The following is a 19,436-nucleotide window of genomic DNA, read 5'->3' as shown; positions in this document are numbered from 1 at the left end:
AGCCCCCCCCCCCCCCCCCCCAATAAAAAAAAACTTCTGACAAACGACATATTCGATTACTGCAACTAAAGATCATTTCCTCTCCGCTATATTACCTGTACTTCCGAACAGTCACGCTACAGGTCTCTCATCGAACCTTAGCTATGGCAAAATACCACAATGATATTAAAAATTACAATTAAACCTTATTGTAATGAATAATCACCAGTAATCGATCACATGGTAAGAACTTTAAGGTCATTTCTAAGTTTAAAGGAAAATATTGATATTAGCTCAAAAAAATTAATAATTCATTAATGAGAATCAATGAGTTTAGGATTTCAATTGAAATTACTGACTGATCTTCTGTCTTCTTTAGTCAATGAAGTGAACAATGGTTTACAAACAGAATAATTATTGAATCGGAAAACCATGCCCTAACTCTTTTGCAACACATGTCACGGTACTTTTGGACTTGGTCTCAGAGCTAATCTTTGGAAGAATGACCCCGGGAACAATATTGTCCACGAGCAGTCACCGAAGCCCATTGTTGTATTGTAATTATTATTATCAGTGGCGGGGTGTGGTGACAATGGCCAAAAATTACGTTACTTCGTAAAATATGTATTTTTCACGTTTGTCAAAAAAATATATTAAAATTTAATGGATTCTCTTTCAAATTTTATCAAATACAGGGCTTAAGTCTCTCCACCTTCTTTTTAGAGTTGATTCGAAAAAAATGGGGGACCCTCTCATCCCAAAATTCTACAGCCGCCAATGAAAATAATGCATATTATTTAAGTATATTAATATTAAAATACATATATTCAGCTATGTGGACAAAGGTATAGCATATACATGTGCGTACGCATATCGCACAGATTTATCAGCTGACAGATGGATCTACGTTTGGTTTAATTCGAGATCTAATATATCCTTTAATGCTACATGGGGCGGTTCAAAATCAACAATAAACAATCTAGCTTCCATCCTTCACATTGCAAATTCTGGTGATTATAAGGACGGTGATAAAACTGTCTAGAATGGGTTCTTCTAAAAGCAACATTCTTGTTAAATTAAAAATGTGATGTTTTAATCAAGGTGGGTGTAGCCATCCATTATCTGAATTTTTATGCATCTCCTGTTCTGGATGGCTTTCTGGTTTAGTATTCAACCAATGAAGTTCTTTCTCTAACTAATTGTGAGGATATTGTATTGACAGTTTTTTTACTTTGGTAACTGTATTTGATTTGATCGCGAAGGGCCATATTTTTTGGTAATGTGATAAAGCATATTTTGTGATTACTGACGTCATAAAAAACTTAGGTAAGTGGAATTACGGGAACCACTGACGTCTGATTGAAAATTGAATGGTTCAAGTTGATGCTACATACAAAATTTAGAAAACCTCTTTACAATCACTTTAATGAGCATAATATAATATTTTGTCAATTGTCAACAAAGAACGCGGAATAAATTATTTCAAAAATGTTGACTATTAATTCAGTTCACTTAACTGAACTAAATTGCATTCTTTATCCACACTTACATAATGAGGACAACTTCCCACATTCATCTGATCATGTGCACAACACTAGAAAAAGTTTTACATTCGCATTAAAGCGCCAAACATTTGCGGCGGTTCGGAACTTAGTCAGTAGCTCAACTACCATAAAGATTTGTTGACGCCAACCCCCAGAAAAAATATTATGTCCTTGTTTCAGAAAATGAGGCTCTATTTCAAGGGCGCTGATACATTTTATGAAGACCTTCAAGGGCAGCATAGTACCAGTGTCTTTAATGTCCTGAGCGATATTCACGGCCATTAAATTGACTTACAGAGGAGTCTCAGAATGCAGGAACGCATATCATATGTTGAGCTACAACTTAAGTTATCCCTGAGAGGTTGTGGTTGTGGGGTTGTGACGAAAATTTTATGATTACAAAGACTTTCATAACAGCAAATGTTCACACCACGTGAAGTTGTTTCCCATGTTTCAAAGAAATTATCCTAAAAGATGGCAGTCGTCTTTTTGACTGAAGTTCATTAGGCATGAAGCTAATCATTATTAGAGGGTTTATTTTACTATTATTATTGTTAGCGTATCAGTTATACAATGGATAAATATATATAAATAATTACAGGAACAACAATATATTGGAATATTTCACATATTTGGAATAAAAACGAGAAAAAGATAGATTTGTGTAGCTACTTCCGGAAAAGTAAATTAAGAGTGATAACCATAAGTTGAATCAACTTAACAATTTTTACATTTTCGGGATGTTTTATGGTGAGTTATTTAGTCGCCAAACCTTCCTCCGTAACTCGAGGGTATAAAATTCACACTTTAACATTTTATTTTGCATTGATTTCTGTTAATGACGCTTTAGAGTATTTTTTTTTTAAGATTTTGTATTCGATAGTACTGATTTTCCAATGCGATAATCACAAACAAAGGAAGTGTTTCGAGGAACGAATTAGAATATTCAGATCTACAGTCACCCAACAACTAAATCTATTGTGGAAGGGAAAAATACTGAACCGATAACCAGGGTTAGAAAAAAAGATAACTAGAGCCACACGTTGCACAGAGTGGGACTTGATTCTATGGAAGATTGTTATACCGGATGTACGCAGACCTCACAAATGAAAGTATCAGAAGATGGGGCGTTCGGGTCATTGCCTTTTAATATTTACAAGTTATCCGCATATTATCATTCAAGGGTAATTGTTGTCTGTATTTTTTCACTATGGTTGGGGTAGAATAGTGTTTTTTAGGTACACACGAAGCGAATTATTGAGACTATGCGCCACTCGTAGAACTTTTTTCGCCCGTATATATGATCAATAAAGAATGGTGAAGCGCCGGCAAAAGATAGTCCCTGCTGATAGGGCGATGTATTTACTTCTCAGTAAGAATTTCCGTGTGTAAATTACAATTCGCGTTCCATGAATAATGCGTCAGAAAGGTAGAGGTGTCTATTATACTCTTGTTAAAACGCAATAGAAGATACTGTATTTTGAAAATTTCCCAACCGAAAATATCACCTTACATCGTTTTTCAGTTATTTTTTTTTCACTTTTTCAGTACTGCATAATGCTTTGAGTCTGCCTGTTTCTGGATCACCCATTTAAAACATCACTTGATATCAACATCACGTCCGACAACACAAACATCAAACAAATCCGTGGTCATAAATTAAAGGCCCAAAGATATCTTAACATATATGATTTCTCTGTGACGTTTTGTATTCTTATTAAACGCAGGTTGTGGGATACCAACGAAAGAAAATGGAAGTGCTAAAATTCGAGTGAAAGGAGAAATGGTTTACTTTCGTTGTAATGCAAACTTTACTAGAATCGGTTACTTGTTTTTCTTTTTTGTAACCTGTTTAAAGGGACGGATACGACATTTTTTTGATCAATCATACTTTAGTCTCAGAAATTTCAGCTACGCCAATCTGTAATAGTGTTCACATCTCATGGGATCATCAGACCTCAGATATTGTCCCATCCGAAAGATTAGTCACTTTTTTCACGCTAAGCCCCTCTAATTTGCAAAGGCTCGCATACTGGGTATAGGCGTTCTTTGAACCATAGATACGCTTTATTCCATTAAACTGGGTCACAACTTGAACCGACATTTTTCAGACAAGAGAACTGAATGTTACAATTATATCGTAGTTACCTCCCTTCATTATAAAAAAAATAGATCTGACGCTTTAATCGAACTCATTCAACATCAAATTCATTTAAAGTTATGCTCCATATTGACAAATTAACAGATAACCTTTCGTCAGCTTATACTATGTGACAGCCATATTGGTATACTGATGTCCGTTGTCTTTGGTAGGTCATAGGCGTAGGACACGGGGGCACCCCTCCCAAATATTATCTTTTCGGACAGCGACCGAAAAAATATCGGGCAAAAACACGAAAACGAAGATAAATACAAGTAAAATCCATACAAAATTTCGGGCAAACGTCTATGTCTTTGGTCGACGTTTATGGTCCATGTCAGTGTCAGTAACAATGACAATGTAGGTTATACCACAGGCAGTATATACAAACTTTGAAAAAGTAAGATTTGGTGGAGTCAAAAGTGACTGCGCCGTAGCTAGGTATTAACAATTTTCTTGTGATTAATAATATAAATCATGGCCGTGCATATTAGCGCCATCGACTGAAGAAGCTGGTTTTCATTTTAATTCAACGGTAATTATGCCGGTCTACGTCGAATAAACAAGAATTTAGCAGTTTACTCCTTATGTACTTTCAGAAAGGAGTTCAAGACCTGGAACAAGCGTTTAACTTGCTTAGCCAACTCGCATGTCTATATTAAACGAATCAAAGTTGGTATTAAAGGACGGACAAATATATTGCACAAACAAAGGAAAATCATAAAATCTGAAATTTATTTTTAGGAAAAAACGAGACCATTTGTTTATTCGAATTCGTCACATTTCTAGAATCAAAAATAAAATACACGAGTCTGAATTTAAAGAAAAAGGGAAATAACCACTTGTAGAATTTCTAGCTACTTCCGGAAAGTATGTAAAAGTAATGACTAAAACATTTGACCCATTAATTAACCCCGTTGATCTTTATCAATTTAACATCCTTACAATTTACACTTATAATACCACGCAAAGTCTTTATTGATTGATTTTTCTTCCTGGTTGGGCAATAAACCGAAACCCGTGGGCAACAGACTAAATATGAGATAATTTTCCTCAATGCACATTCCATAGCTTTTTGTGTCATAATTAACCCTATCAGTCGCAGAAAGGTAGAACGAATCTCAATTATTCTTTCACACTTTTTAACGGTACTTTAAGTTTTAACGTCGGCATCCTCTTACAACGTGACACGTGTCAAATATGTTGAATATTTATGTATTTAATTGGAATTTTTTATTTAGTTTTTCAGTTAAGTTTTCAATAGCTCATTTGAATTATAAAACAAGTTTTTTCTTCGACATTTTGTGCATGTAATCTACCAGCAATTGTTAGTCCTATGGAAACAACAGCGATGAAATTCGAGAGTATACTCAACAAGAATCGGTGTCTGTGTTTATAGAAATAGATCAATTGAATTTAACCATAGTATATTCACAGTGCAGGTCGCTCAAAACATGCTTAAAAGCATTCTTCTTCTTTGAAAAGATGTAGGAAAGACCTTTGCAATGACTTAAGAGCACACTATTATAGTTCGTCTTTGCTTTACCTACCGAATCGTATTATTTCGTTTGTTAAAAAAATTAGTTTGTTTCGTAAGATCCTAATCCTAATGAGTTGTCGTTAAATCTTAGAGGCTAAATTATTTATTCAAATATTCATGCTGTTTATTTTTAGTCTTCTAGCCTATATTAGTTCAATAATAGCTGCTTTTAGCCGTGGGATCAAAGTACATATGTTATTAAATGTGTGCAGATGATCAAACTAATTATTAGCTATTTCATAATAAACTCATTGATATCGAATTTCTTACTATATCCTGTGCAAATAATCATATCTCGATACATTATAACGTGAACAGAAACGTTAAATCAACTTATCAACTTTTAAGCTTCAAGGGTTGTTTTCCGGGGAGTTTTATTTCCAGTCATTTAGTCGCCAAACCTTCCTCATTAATTACAGACCGTTTACATTTTACATACTAACGTTTAATTTGGCATAGGTTTTCGTTAGGGAAATTTTGGAATCATTTTTGGAAGATTTTGTAATCGAAAGTGATGATTCTCTAAGGCGATAAGCTCAAATATCAAACAAAGGTGGTTTTCAAAGGACGAAGTGTCGTATCAGTAATTGAATTCACTCATTAAACAAATCAGTAAAATTTAGCTCAGAAGACGCGGTTAAAGGGAGAAATTCGGAATTTCTGCCCATGGAACCTCCAATGTTAACCGGGTTGCAATAAAAAAAAAAGGATAGACACGAGTTGATTATTAAATCTGCAATGGTGGATTCGGTTATAGGATCTCAGTGAAGTTGGTTTTGTGGCTCGATAATAGCATCTTTTTCAGGAGAAGAACGCCAGCTCTATCACACGGGACGAAAAACCCAGAAAGATCAAGGCAAGGCAAAGAGAGCACAGAAAATCAAAAGTGACAGTGAACGATACCAGATCACAGCCAGTATTGTACAAAACAAGATATTTATTATTCAATTAAAATGAATATTATTCACTATTCATTTGTCATTTTCCTGATCTCGATATTTCAACATTCCGTTGAAGGACAAAGTAAGTAGAATATTCAATTGATTTTCGGGGGTTAAACGTACAGTGTTGAAGAATCTGCTAATTTTAAGTGTTAAAATGATGCGAACGGCTCGGCTTTAAAGGGATTGTTAAGAGGTCATCTAAGACATGTTATGTGTATTTGGGAACACTGATAGCTTCAATTTGCACCATTCCAATTAAACTAAGTGTTAGATGACCTTACTAATCGCGATGGCCTTAGGCGATGAGGCATATTTATTGGAGTCGCAGGAACCACAAACTTCTGATTGAAAATTGGAATGGGGCAAATTCATTCTCACATTGTCCCCGATACACTTAAGAAAATTAGAAACCGCATTACAATCGCTTTAAGGAATACATACTTCTTAATATGGTTGTATATCACATTTGTGACGGTTGTAATTCTTAGCTCAACGTTGAGTTAAGGTATTCAGGAATTACACAAATCTCACATACTTGACGAGAAAACAGAATTGACTGAAATACTCGAAAAACAACTTTTAAAAAATTGAAATGCCAGTGGAATTAATGATTAGTAGGTTCATTACTGATCTGTGTCCGTTTAGAGGATGTTTGAAATTATATTTTCTTTTCACAGGAAATGCAGGTTGTGTGAGACCACGGATAGAAAATGGACGTGCTAAAGTTCGAGCCAGAGGAAAAATGGTTTACTTTCGTTGTAGAAAGAAATTCACTAGAATCGGTCCCAAGTTTGCTGTTTGTTTACCTAACAGTGTATGGAGTCAGCCAGCGCCTATTTGTATAGGTATTGAAATCTCATAAAAACGTGTATTGCTGCGATACAATATTTCTTATGATTCGCCATAATAAAAATTTATTGCAAAAATCTGCCAATCAAATGAAATCGTTGAAACCTTGATGAATTATAGACCGTTTAAATTGCTACCGAAATTTTATGAAACGCGAATCAAAATTTTAATTGACGAGTCGAAATTGAAATGGCGCGAATAAGGCCTAATCAAGCTAGCATTTTAAACACCAGCTTCAGATTAAGTTCTGTTGTGATACAGGACATGTCTGCAGCATGATATTACGGAACACATTATTTAGAGTGCGCCTTGTAGAAGATGTAATGCATTTCAAGTTGCGATTTATATAACAAAAAGTATTCCTCTTTCAGGACGAGGTTGTCCAACTATAGTGCCAAAAGATGGTTTGCAGATTTCGGGAGAATATGATGGTGCCATGCTAAAATTTACTTGTCCTGCTGGAATGAAAAGGGAAGGACCCGAATCTATTCACTGTAATGGAAAGAAATGGAATGCTGATCAGCCGTCCTGTGTTGGTAATAATGGCTCAAGTTCGGTTTCCTTTCACTATATTTTATTTGCATGATCACGAACGATATACCCATTTAATGTCTGTTTATATTTACCAGATGCTATCAAAACTGATTTGAATATGGTGTGCTTTAACAGCATCTGTTATAAAAAATCACGATTTGAGGAACTTCCATGTTTCTGTTTCCGACCTTTAAGAAAATTTTCATTTGTGAGCAAAGTTACTGAAAAACATTGGTAGAAATAAAGGACACTAGATGGGTTACGTACTTGGAGCATGATAGCGAGCCTTGTACCTAAAACTAGGGGAGATATGATTTGAAATACGTTGACGTTTTACCACACATACACTCATCTTATGGAATCAGTTCATAAACTAAAGCACAAACTCGTCACTAGTAATAGCCCATAAAAGAGCATCACATGTGTGCATGGTGGGCGATGTTCATCCCATATTAATCTCTCTTCTGTTGAAGACTTGTGCTTAACAGCACAGCATGACATGTGTCTTCAGCGTCACAATAAATACGTCTTTTCAGTTTATGTCTGATGATATTAGATCTAATTGCATATGACTTATAAGGTTATCAAAAAAATCATTGGGGTTACTGTTCGACCTAAGAATAAATGCCTGGAACATTGATCGAGATACTTTAATTGGTGACTTCAATATACTCTAAACATACTCTACAGATTTTACCTCCATCTCTGAACCAGACCTTTTCGTGATCTACTTTCCATATGAAATCATTAACTGATCTCTTGTCAATAGAAAATAGAAATCTAATGTCTTTGTTTACAGTCGGTATAAGTCTACAGTGTGATTTTGAACAAGAGGAGTTATGTGGTTGGAGTCAGTCAGATGATGATGATTTTGAATGGACCTGGTTATCTGGTAAAACACCAACTGTCAATACCGGACCCTTACGTGACCATACACATGCTTCCAATTCTACAGGTTTGTTACAATAAAATTTATGCTTTGCGAGTGAAGTTGTGTTGGACAACGTTTTTATGGCATTTAGCAAGGTATCGAAAACGACCAACTTAATCTGCGCGATATGCTTACTCATTTTAAGTTCCATTTCGCAGACATCAAACGTTGAAGGATTCCCCAATTGCCACAGTAACAATTATTTACGTATACGCATGTGAATTATTTGAATATTGTTCCATAATCATCGTTGAAATTAGTTGTATTTCATTCTCAGGTCATTATCTATTTATTGAATCGTCGTCACCAAGAAAACCACTGGATAGAGCTGTACTGGCCTCACCTCTCTACCAAGCTAAATATAGTGACACGTGTTTTGAATTCTGGTATCACATGCAGGGACCTGATGAAGAAAACGGTATGTGTTACAATCTATTTCTCACCTTTGGGCTTCGAATGTAGTAAAATTACGTTAATCATTCAGTTGCAATATGTTGTTCCTTGGTCGGAACGGATCATTTAGATATACCGAATTACCATGAATTCTAAAACCGTGTATATCCACAATGCTGAAAATGTTGCAAACAATCAGGTGATATTTATCTTTTCCACGAAATGCGGATACAACTGCGGAAGGAACTCAAACCACTATTTGGCCGCTGGTTCGTAATGTAGGCCTATTCTTTTATTTTTAGCTGTGGGAAGTTTAGAAGTTTTTGTTAAACCAGAAAGTCTTACAATCAATGATATTGATCCTGAGTTTATTATGGAAGGTAATCAAGGTGCTGATTGGAAACGAGGAACTATTTATATAGAAGGTCAAACAGAGGTCTTCCAGGTAAATGTTTTTTTTTTGTATGGGGCGATGGTACGTTCTCTTAAATATACCATTATTTTCTGTTTTGTGGTACTCGGTGTCACTGTATCAGATGGTTGTCAGCAAATTATTTCTGGTTGGACTATCCTCGAAAAGTCGAGCTTTTAATACAATTACCATATTGGATCGAATTTGTCTTGAATGTGGTCAAGCGTAACGTTATCTCGGCTAGACAGGGATTTTTTTAACATAAAATTAGGTTTGGAATCATGATCATGTTCAATGATCCAGAATGGTTACTGGCTTCTTAACTGTGTACTGTGTCTAATCAAAGTATAACCTTTGGTAGGACTCTATCTTTAGAGTGTGGTTTTGAATAATTGTAAGTAGGTTTTCTCCTTACGATAATGCACTTCCTTATTTTCAATGTTTCTTTTCAGATAATAATTGTGGGTACACGAAAGGAAGCTTTTGTAAGTGATATAGCTATTGATGATGTTAGAATGTATAATTGTTCTGAGGGTAAGTTTCTTAAATTCTGATCTTATTGCCTTGAATAATGTATATTTTTTTAAGTACAGATCAAAAAGACAAAATGCCGTTATGTCATCTGAAAGTATTAACAACTTATTTTAAATGAGCAAAAAAGGTCTTTTATTTAAACATTGGTAGCCTACATCAACGTGATTTCAATTAACTACTTGACCAGTAACGGAACGTATAAGGAAAGTATTAGGTTTCGCTTACATATCCAACGTCTTTCAGTCAAAAGAAGGTATAACATCCGCATAGTGCACGTGTGACTGTTGCAAACATTATCGCATTGTATCCTTTTGCAGATTCATTAACTACTGCTGAAGCAGATGAAATGACTACGGAGTCAGAATCTAGTTCTCCAGATGTACAATCATCGATAATTACTCAGAAAATAACTTCAACGACAATTTCCAAACCAAGCGCAACAACAAAAGCAGTTAATGGTACAACCCGGAAACCTACCACAGCAGTAACAAAACAGTCAAACATCAAAACAACTAGTGTGCCAACCACAGCAAGATTGACTCCAAAGAAAACGCCTACAACTATTAGGAAAACCACGCCGATGATAACAACATCAATGAAAACAACACCAGAACCTAAAACCACACCAATTGTTCGCACAACCAAAATGAAGACAACGATGAGCACGTCCACGACAACAAAACGACCAACTTTCAAATCAACCATACCACGAAAAACCATGAAGACGACAAGCCGTCAAAAATATAGCAAAACAACAATAAAACCAAAACAAACAACTGTTAAATCAACAACACCACTAACAACTATGAAAAAAACAATCTCGGGGAAACCTAAGTCACCTTCAAAAAGCACAAGCATGAAAGCAAAAGCTTCAACAATTTCGGTCAATCCTTCAACATCGACACCGAAGACTAATACTACAAGAAAAACCAGCATAAAACAAACGCATATAACTCCAATAACCGATGCTATCAAACCAAGTACCAGGAATACAACCCTAAGCATATTTAGCTCAGTATCATGGGAGTCAACCGGAAGTACAACGATTCCTAGGCTTTCGGCTGATGGAAATAATACGGTAAATTTAACGCAAACAGATATTGGAATTGGAGAGACCCAAACATCAGTGGGAAGAACTGGTGGAGCTTCCATGACTCCTCTCATAATAGGTATATCATGTGGAATAGCTGTAGGTTTAATAGTTATAGCAATTTTGGCATATATGTGGGTTAGGCGTCAAAGAAATAAGCTATCTGATGAAACTATAGAGGAAATGGCGCCCATTACCAATGCCGAAGGTGGTTACTATCATCCGAGTTAAAAAAAAAAAGATTACTTACAAAGAAAACAGTTAATGTGAAAATGTACTCATAGTGAAAATTTATGAATGTTGGTTACGCGTAGGACAACATGAAGATTTGAAGTTACCTAAGCTTGGTTTACTTCGATATTCAACGCTGATATTGAACAGGGTTACTTTTGTCACATTTATAAGATCTTTTATTAAGTTGATAAACGCACATCAAAAATCCTTACTATACGTGCTATTGTGATCTATTTTTGCCGTTTTAGGGCAAACTGTTTATTAATTGTGTAAAGATGATATTGTGCATTATATGTGTTGGACAACATTTTGGGACGCCGACAACACATAAATGTCGGTGAAGTGCATATCTTTTTTCTCACTGCCATGTTACGTCCAGTCAAAATTATAACTGCTTAATGGACATGACCATGATTACTATGTAATTCTGTAGATAAGGATAAGTCTTCTGATCATGTATATACGTTCAGAAAACAGTCGATTTTTTATCTTCGGTAAGATCTGCATCGGAAGAAAGGATGATATAAATCCATCAAAATTACGTGATGACATATACTGAAAAGCTCGGATGATGTTAATGAAATCTATAGTGCTATATATGATATTTCAAGCTATTTAATTAATTTGGTTTGAATATTTTAAATGGGTTTTAAAATATTTCCCCCCAAGACAAAGAACAGAATAAAGATCGTGGCATATTGCTCCTGACAACTAAGTTACAAAGAAGTTTTGTTAAACTACAATTGGAGCTCAAAACATAGAGCTGATTGCTTCCACCAACCACCAGCGCATTCTGAGCAACGTTCCACGCCCATGATATTATTGATGTAAATACAATATTTGTACATTAGAATTTTGTCATTCATCTTTTATATTTTCTATTAAATATTGTATACACAAATGTACATTTATTATATAAAATACCTTCCTTCAAGAGATGTTGCATAAAACAAAGAAAGTTCAGTTCAACTTGTTTATAGTCTACACTTTAACGTATTCGGCATCTTCAATGTTTTCCGATTTCTTTAGAATTGGTCACTCCAAATAAACTCCATAAACCGAAGCTGTACAAAATAATGACGGGTTTTTAAAAGTATAGGTGGCAAAGGTATCGGTTTTTACATCCCAGGCACATCGACTAGCGACCATAACTCCTTGTTCCTTTCTTTCACCAATAAAAACAGTAACAACTACCTTGTATCGTCCAAAGTTTAAATGTCTCACTTGATCCTTTATATCATCACTAAGTAAAGTTGTCATTGTTTGACAGCATTTACTGTTGTATTGGAAACCATCAAGGTGCTTCTCTAAAACGTTCTTGATGATTTTGTAAGCTTCAGACGTAACAAAGTAGGTGGTGGGTTCCATACGATACGTTGGTTGTAGTGGCACCACATGCGGGGCAAAGTTAGCATCACTGTTTCGGGATAGCAAAGACTTCTTAATAGCACGCCTCGACGAGAGTATGGTATTGAGATTTAAGCCACCGATAGGAGGAAGCATACTCTTTCTTCTTCCACTGGGTGAAGGATTTTCGTCTGGTACATGAATTTGTTCCGGTTTAATATCGGATATAACTGACGCTTTACGCATTTTGAGCGTCACAAACCAAATGTATCTTCCTTCAAAATCCTTTGTCACTAATGTTCGTAAAATGAATTTGCGGACCTGAACACCTTTCACGTCCGAAGCTTTTAGTCTAACTACGTCTGTGTGAAATATACCATTCACTTCAAATCCTGCCGCATTGAAATACCCAATTGACCTGTGTTAGTGTAGACACATAAATGCTATTTGCGATATAAAACTAAATAATATTATGATATATCAGTGATTTAATCTGTTTGTTTACTGATTCGGTTACTCGAATTATCCACCCTAATTAAAGGAATGACAGGTTAAAGGCACAACTTATTGTCTTCAATATTTTCAGAAAGTTACAAAATCCAAATAAACAGTTTTAGTTACGTGTGTGTGTGGACTATTCGAAAGAGACGCTGAGCTGACATAGATGCTAAAGACGGAATATATAACTCATACATGCATGGTCAAATAATATCCATTTCATCTTGCAAAGATTGGAACCACTATATTTAGATCGATTGAAAATTTCCCAAGTATATCCTATTCTGTTGGAATAGCATCTTTCATTGCTTAACTTAAATACATGTAAAATGATGATCAATTTCACAGAAAAACAGAGAGACATTTGAGAAAATAATATAATTATTAAAATGTCAAGCTATAACGAACTGTGTAACCAACTCTATTGTATCACCAAGGATAGTAAATGCAGTGATTTGATTGGATTGCACGCTAAGGAATACAGCCATTTAGAGCCCTATGTTTAAAGTATTTATGTCGAGAGCTTTGAATGGCTGTCGCATTCCGTGATGCAAGGAAGGTGGCTATTGCCGCCAAGGTAAAAGACACAGAAGTATGTTTTTTTAAGGGCTATGGTTTTATGTTGTGTTCAATGTTCAAATGCATCCAGGCAGACTTTCGCTTCATTGATTGATAAACGCCTATTCTTTCTAACTAACCACATTCTTTAAGAGTTGTATTGATTCTGATAAATAGGCTATGTTAATCTACTTATATTTGTTCTGGATTATTCAGATTAGTAACAAAATTAAGCTTATTTTGTACTAACCCTTGATCTGTCTACGTAATTGATTTGTGTAGTGAATCAAAGTTCATTAAAGGGATAATAATGGTATAATTTGTCGAATGATATTCCATACAAAATTTTGGTAACTATATGGTGTTCTTTCTTGGTCCCTACTCGTCTTTGATGCTCTATGCTGTGTCAATCTTTTTAACAATTCTAACATGTAAATTGTCATATTTTTGCACATTTCTAAAATATATTCCTCAAAATAAGAATATAGAGAAAAAAATCAAAAATAGTGTATCAAATTTTTACTCATTTTATAAACAATATGATCAATATTATTCTATTTACAATGAACCATGATAAAATATTCTAATTTATTCTCTTCATTTAAATAACTTGACTTGGATCTTGTCCACCAACAGCAGGGTTTCCAAATCCAACACCACCAAATCCCATAGCACCATAAGGTGACATACCACCCATCATTCCTAATCCACCATAACCTCCCATCATTCCTAAACCTCCCATCATTCCTAATCCACCATAACCTCCCATCATTCCTAATCCTCCCATCATTCCTAAACCACCATACATCATAGGATTGTACATAGCAGCCATAGGGTTCATCATACCATACATAGCCATAGGGTTCATCATACCATACATAGCCATAGGATTCATCATTCCCATTCCATACATTCCTAGTCCGCCTCCATACATACCAGCATTAGCAACAGCCAATAAACAGGCGACAGCAACAACTAATTTCATCATCTGTTAACAAAAAGAAATACAATATTTTGAAATCTAAACAAGGTTAGCAGGCAGTGGCGAGAACTGGGAACTGACTTAATAGGCGGACAACATATTGTGAAATTTAAGTAAGAATAATTTTTCTGACCTCCTATCCACCATTGGCACCGGAACTAGAAGCGAAAGAAAACTGTACCCTACAGGTTTGGTCCTTACAACGTCTAACGTCACGACAAAAACACAGGCGAAAAGCTAGTAATCAGTGACGTTTCTACGGTGGACAAGATGGGGCCATAACACCCCCCCCTCAGCAGAAAAGATACTGGCTCGGCTCCCCTCTCTCCCCACCCACCCCCATTTTTTTTATCATTTTAGATAGTGAAAGAATGGTCTATGGCCCTTCCTAAAAAAATTTTCGCTCGCCCCATCACCGGATGTTTTCTAGAAACGACACTGCTAGTAACACCTATTAAATGATTGAGTTTTTGTGTTTTCCTTTTTGAACAGTCCTTTACGTTTCACTGTTTGTGTGTGAAAAGATCCCATCAGCGTACCTTCAAACAATCCGTTTGATTAAAACTTATCTCACCTTTTTTATGTTCTTTTTCTATTTACTCAAATAGTGTTAACCAAATGTCAAACTGCAAGTGACAATATCGAAGAAAGAACACGTATTTATAGTAGTTTAATATCAATTAATTTATAATTTATCTTCATTATTGATAATTATAATGACGTCATTGAAATATCCAATATTATCTAATGAATTAAATTCTTTGAATATATGAATGAATTTCATAACATTACCAATGAAATTTTGTTAATTAATATTCCACTAATTATCTTTGAGATACTATATAAACGCTTTATAAGTATAGTTTTTTCATAAACTGTGTTGTATTCGAATCAGTAAGCTTCTTAGCGGTCACTAAATATTAAGGTAGGTGACATTGTGATGAAATTTGGCATGTAAGCGACAGTTGCACAAAAATCGAGTCGATGTAATGCCGTGAATCCGTTGAGAATTATCGGCTACATAGTTAATAAGGGGAGACACTCTGTAATTTTGATGAAAAATGTCGTCGATAGTAAACATGGCGTTTTAAATCATAAAAAGTCGAGAACGAAAGGTTTTGATTTTGGTTTTACTAGCGTTAGCACATCTTGTTATTCTAACAGTCTTTGTAGATCATCATATTTTTGAACACGTTCATACTTTTCAGATGATGAAATTAGTTGTTGCTGTCGTCTGTTTATTGGCTGTTGCTAATGCTGGTATGTATGGAGGCGGACTAGGAATGTATGGAATGGGCATGATGAACCCTATGGCTATGTATGGTATGATGAACCCTATGGCTATGTATGGTATGATGAACCCTATGGCTGCTATGTACAACCCTATGATGTATGGTGGTTTAGGAATGATGGGAGGATTAGGAATGATGGGAGGTTATGGTGGATTAGGAATGATGGGAGGTTTAGGAATGATGGGAGGTTATGGTGGTTTAGGAATGATAGGTGGTATGTCACCTTATGGTGCTATGGGATTTGGTGGTGTTGGATTTGGAAACCCTGCTGTTGGTGGACAAGATCCAAGTTTAGGTAACTAATTAAAGACTTTACTTTACACTAAAAACAGTGCTGAAATTGATCACAGTCTTGCGAATCGCAAACCTTTGAATATGTAGACTCTATCTGTTCCTGTCTTAATGAAGATTTTCTATTCGTGCTGGTAGCCTAAGTAAATAATAATGTAAACTAATGTTAAAACACTAAATCTGAAATTGTTATTAATATTTTCACGCGATAGTATCCCGAGTATAGACGTTTTAAATGTTATTTCTTGTATTTTTCAGGTAGTTTCCAGGCATAAGTATGTTCCAGCGAAATAACTATCATTTTTTTGTAAATATCTGCATACCATAATTATTGTCAATAAAACATTTAAATATATCAGGATTATTGTACTGAAAACACTGAGAAATGATTCCTAGAATTGTGGGCGTCTGACTCGAATTTCCTTATTATGGCCTTTAGATCAGCTGATCCAATCTGGTTTTTCCCCTTTCACAAATGACAGGTAACATGTCATAAGATACATCCAAGCACTTTAATAGAATTATTTCCATTGTCTTGCATTGCAGCAACTTTCATTAGCAATAACTTCAAAATATAACTTCAAAGATCGTTCACAAACATTTGGCTAGTAGAATAAATAGCACGATAGGCATATTGACATTGTATGAATATGAAACATTTATAGGACTAGATTCATAAAATATGTCCTGATGACTATACAACAAAGGCAATGATGCTCATTTTCCAACTGTTAATTTCCATTTCAATATCAGGAATATTTCACTAGCGCAAGCTTATGACAGGTACATTGCTAGAAGTAATTATCAAAATGTTTTATGGTCGACATCACGACGCCATTCACAAATATATTGCTCAAATAAATAAGCTTATGGGTTTTTTTTTATGTTGACCTACATACGAAATTATATTTATTTTTGTATAAATCATTTATCACATGGTTACTTCCCTTGGTCTGTAAAATTTGGTTAGATATATTCCAGTATTTTGACTCGCATGGTACCTGTGCCTGTAAGTCTAATACAAACTTCCCGCTGTGAAAGTTCCGCTTGCGCTCTGTAGCATATTACGGTGTTTAATATCTGTCATTATGGTTACAGGTTCTATATGTGATTCTGGTAATTAAAACACTAATTGAGGCTGGTCGTTTTGGGAACCAATAACAACATAAACTTTGTAAGATATATATTAAACTGATAATGGAATACATAATCTGTAAACCGATATATAAATATAGCATAGTATATATAAGAATTAAAAAAAAAAAAAAAAAAAAATTAGGATAGTACAATTAACAGAAGGTTGTGTGGTTTGATTTTAGTCTTGAATATATGTAAACAGTTTTCAGATGTACAAGAAATGTATGAAAATAGCACAATTCCTTCAAAAATATCTCAAACTGGAATTTCTTTTCATAGTTCTATAAATGTCTTTTCTCTGTATGGCAGTGTCTCATAAAAAAGACGACTCGTCTTATTAACGTGCAAACGCAGACAATTTTAGACATACATGGATTTGAAAGCTCAAATTTCGACAGTGAACTATGCACACTATTACTAATTAGCCTCGATATAAAAAAAAAATCTCTGAGACTAAAGTATGATTGGTTAAAAAAATCTTTGGGCTTTCAAATATTTTCAGATGAAAGTCGGACCAATTCAATTACTCTGAATTGATATGGAATTATACGTCATATTCCCATTTGTGTCAAAAAAAAGGTGGACACTACCATGCAATGATGAAAATTTAACCAGCTCGGACAATCTGATATTTATTGTCTCATGTTCTGGCACATACAGCGAACTTAACTTAGAAGAAACCCCAAGAAAGATAATCTGATTCCAACGATCAAGAGTTAAAAATTTGGAGATATAACAACTCCATGTTGTTCATAGACCGATATAACATAACAATGAATATAATACTACAAATTAATTTTATTATCAATATGATCAATATTATTCTATTTACAATGAACCATGATAAAATATTCTAATTTATTCTCTTCATTTAAATAACTTGACTTGGATCTTGTCCACCAACAGCAGGGTTTCCAAATCCAACACCACCAAATCCCATAGCACCATAAGGTGACATACCACCCATCATTCCTAATCCACCCATCATTCCTAATCCACCATAACCTCCCATCATTCCTAATCCACCATAACCTCCCATCATTCCTAATCCTCCCATCATTCCTAAACCACCATACATCATAGGGTTGTACATAGCAGCCATAGGGTTCATCATACCATACATAGCCATAGGGTTCATCATTCCATACATAGCCATAGGGTTCATCATTCCCATTCCATACATTCCTAGTCCGCCTCCATACATACCAGCATTAGCAACAGCCAATAAACAGGCGACAGCAACAACTAATTTCATCATCTATATTTGAAAGAAAAAATGAGAACATACGTATGAATAATATAATAATTAATATAAAGTAGGGCAATGATCACATAAGACCTGATTTTTATAAATATGTAAACAATACGATATCTGAGTTAAAACTAAAAGTCGTATATTTTGTGCTCCATCAGAATTGGCTTTCACAACCTTCCTAATTCTGAGATAGAAATATAAACTTCAAAAAGACGCTCGCTAACCTTAAAATCCCGGCACAGGTTGGAAGGTCTAGCTAGGCGTCGTTTGGTTGGATTAATCAACTGGCTCTACACGTTAAAAATCCGTTGACAGTTTAAAATCGGAAAGGGTATGTTTATCCTGTGCTGTGCTCATTTCAAAATACAATGCTTAGCGTTAATAAGCACAATCAGATACAGAACAAGAGGGCGTAAGAGTCCCATTGCATTTTACACGATTCAATGCTAACGTTGCAATTTCCCTATATGTTCCCAACCTTGCTTCACTGTAAGATTTTTTTACCATCAAGTTGTCTATTGGTTTAGTTGGTGGACTTGTGGTCTATTTTGTTTCTAGTTACCATGGCCTTTAAATTCACTTACCTTGTATTTGTAGTTATTCTGAATGATAACAGATACTGATCGTAATAATGGAATGAAGTACTATTTCAAACTCAGACTTTATATAGTATATTTTACCTAATTACCCACTCCTTACTATCCCTTATTAATTGATAAATAATTGTATATCGATAATATTATTTCATTCATTTATATATTCCAAGGTATTTAATTTGTTGGATAATATTGAGTATTTTAATGACGAAGTTATAACTGTTAATTCATTAGATAATATTAAATATTTTAATGACGTCATTATAATTATTACTAATTATTAAGTAAATGATTAATTGTTTAATAATGAGATGTAAAATACTATAAATATACCAGGTTTATTTCAAGTCAGTATC

The 19,436-nt window shown here is 34.7% G+C and overlaps 4 protein-coding genes across 4 annotated transcripts in view; 2 read left to right on the top strand and 2 right to left on the bottom strand.

Annotated features, from left to right (window-relative positions):
- LOTGIDRAFT_160467 (hypothetical protein) overlaps positions 1 to 1,021 on the top strand; it is a gene marked incomplete at both ends in the record, with an annotated part of 18,994 nt that extends 17,973 nt beyond the window's left edge. The window contains one exon of the mRNA XM_009055600.1: positions 811 to 1,021. Coding sequence (XP_009053848.1) covers positions 811 to 1,021 — 211 coding nt within the window. The remainder of the gene's footprint in view (positions 1 to 810) is intronic.
- A 4,641-nt stretch (positions 1,022 to 5,662) lies between these two features.
- Positions 5,663 to 11,121, top strand: LOTGIDRAFT_232036 (hypothetical protein; the record flags this gene model as incomplete). Its single annotated transcript, XM_009055599.1, has 8 exons — positions 5,663 to 6,226; positions 6,825 to 6,992; positions 7,368 to 7,532; positions 8,330 to 8,485; positions 8,739 to 8,879; positions 9,157 to 9,299; positions 9,719 to 9,800; positions 10,118 to 11,121. The coding sequence occupies exons 1-8, from the start codon at positions 6,157 to 6,159 to the stop codon at positions 11,119 to 11,121; spliced, it is 1,929 nt and encodes a 642-aa protein (XP_009053847.1). The 5' UTR covers positions 5,663 to 6,156.
- Positions 11,122 to 12,162: 1,041 nt separating this feature from the next.
- Positions 12,163 to 12,516, bottom strand: LOTGIDRAFT_88271 (hypothetical protein; the record flags this gene model as incomplete). The annotated part of the gene is made up of 1 exon (XM_009055543.1): positions 12,163 to 12,516. A coding segment is annotated over one exon (354 nt), but the record flags the coding sequence as incomplete, so codon positions are not given.
- Positions 12,517 to 14,037: 1,521 nt separating this feature from the next.
- Positions 14,038 to 19,102, bottom strand: LOTGIDRAFT_232035 (hypothetical protein). The gene is made up of 5 exons (XM_009055598.1): positions 19,059 to 19,102; positions 18,274 to 18,489; positions 18,220 to 18,246; positions 14,267 to 14,319; positions 14,038 to 14,239 (listed from the first exon to the last, which is right to left on the bottom strand). The coding sequence occupies exons 2-5, from the start codon at positions 18,485 to 18,487 to the stop codon at positions 14,129 to 14,131; spliced, it is 405 nt and encodes a 134-aa protein (XP_009053846.1). The 5' UTR covers positions 18,488 to 18,489; positions 19,059 to 19,102; the 3' UTR covers positions 14,038 to 14,128.
- Between the last annotated feature and the right edge of the window lie 334 nt (positions 19,103 to 19,436).

The sequence above is a fragment of the Lottia gigantea genome (assembly GCF_000327385.1).
Source record: "Lottia gigantea unplaced genomic scaffold LOTGIsca_25, whole genome shotgun sequence".
Lineage (NCBI taxonomy): Eukaryota > Metazoa > Mollusca > Gastropoda > Lottiidae > Lottia > Lottia gigantea.
The sequence above is the reverse complement of the archived record's forward strand: the minus strand, read 5'-3'. Positions and strand labels throughout refer to the sequence as shown.

Bases quoted from the DNA above. Each gene is read 5' to 3' on its own strand.
- LOTGIDRAFT_232035 (XM_009055598.1), bottom strand. From the start codon at position 18,487: ATGATGAAATTAGTTGTTGCTGTCGCCTGTTTATTGGCTGTTGCTAAT. The intron at 18,247-18,273 runs GAATGATGGGAG...ATGGTGGATTAG, and splicing joins AGGAATGATGGGAGGATTAG to GAATGATGGGAGGTTATGGT. The intron at 14,240-14,266 runs GGAGGTTTAGGA...ATGGGAGGTTAT, and splicing joins ATGGTGGATTAGGAATGATG to GGTGGATTAGGAATGATGGG.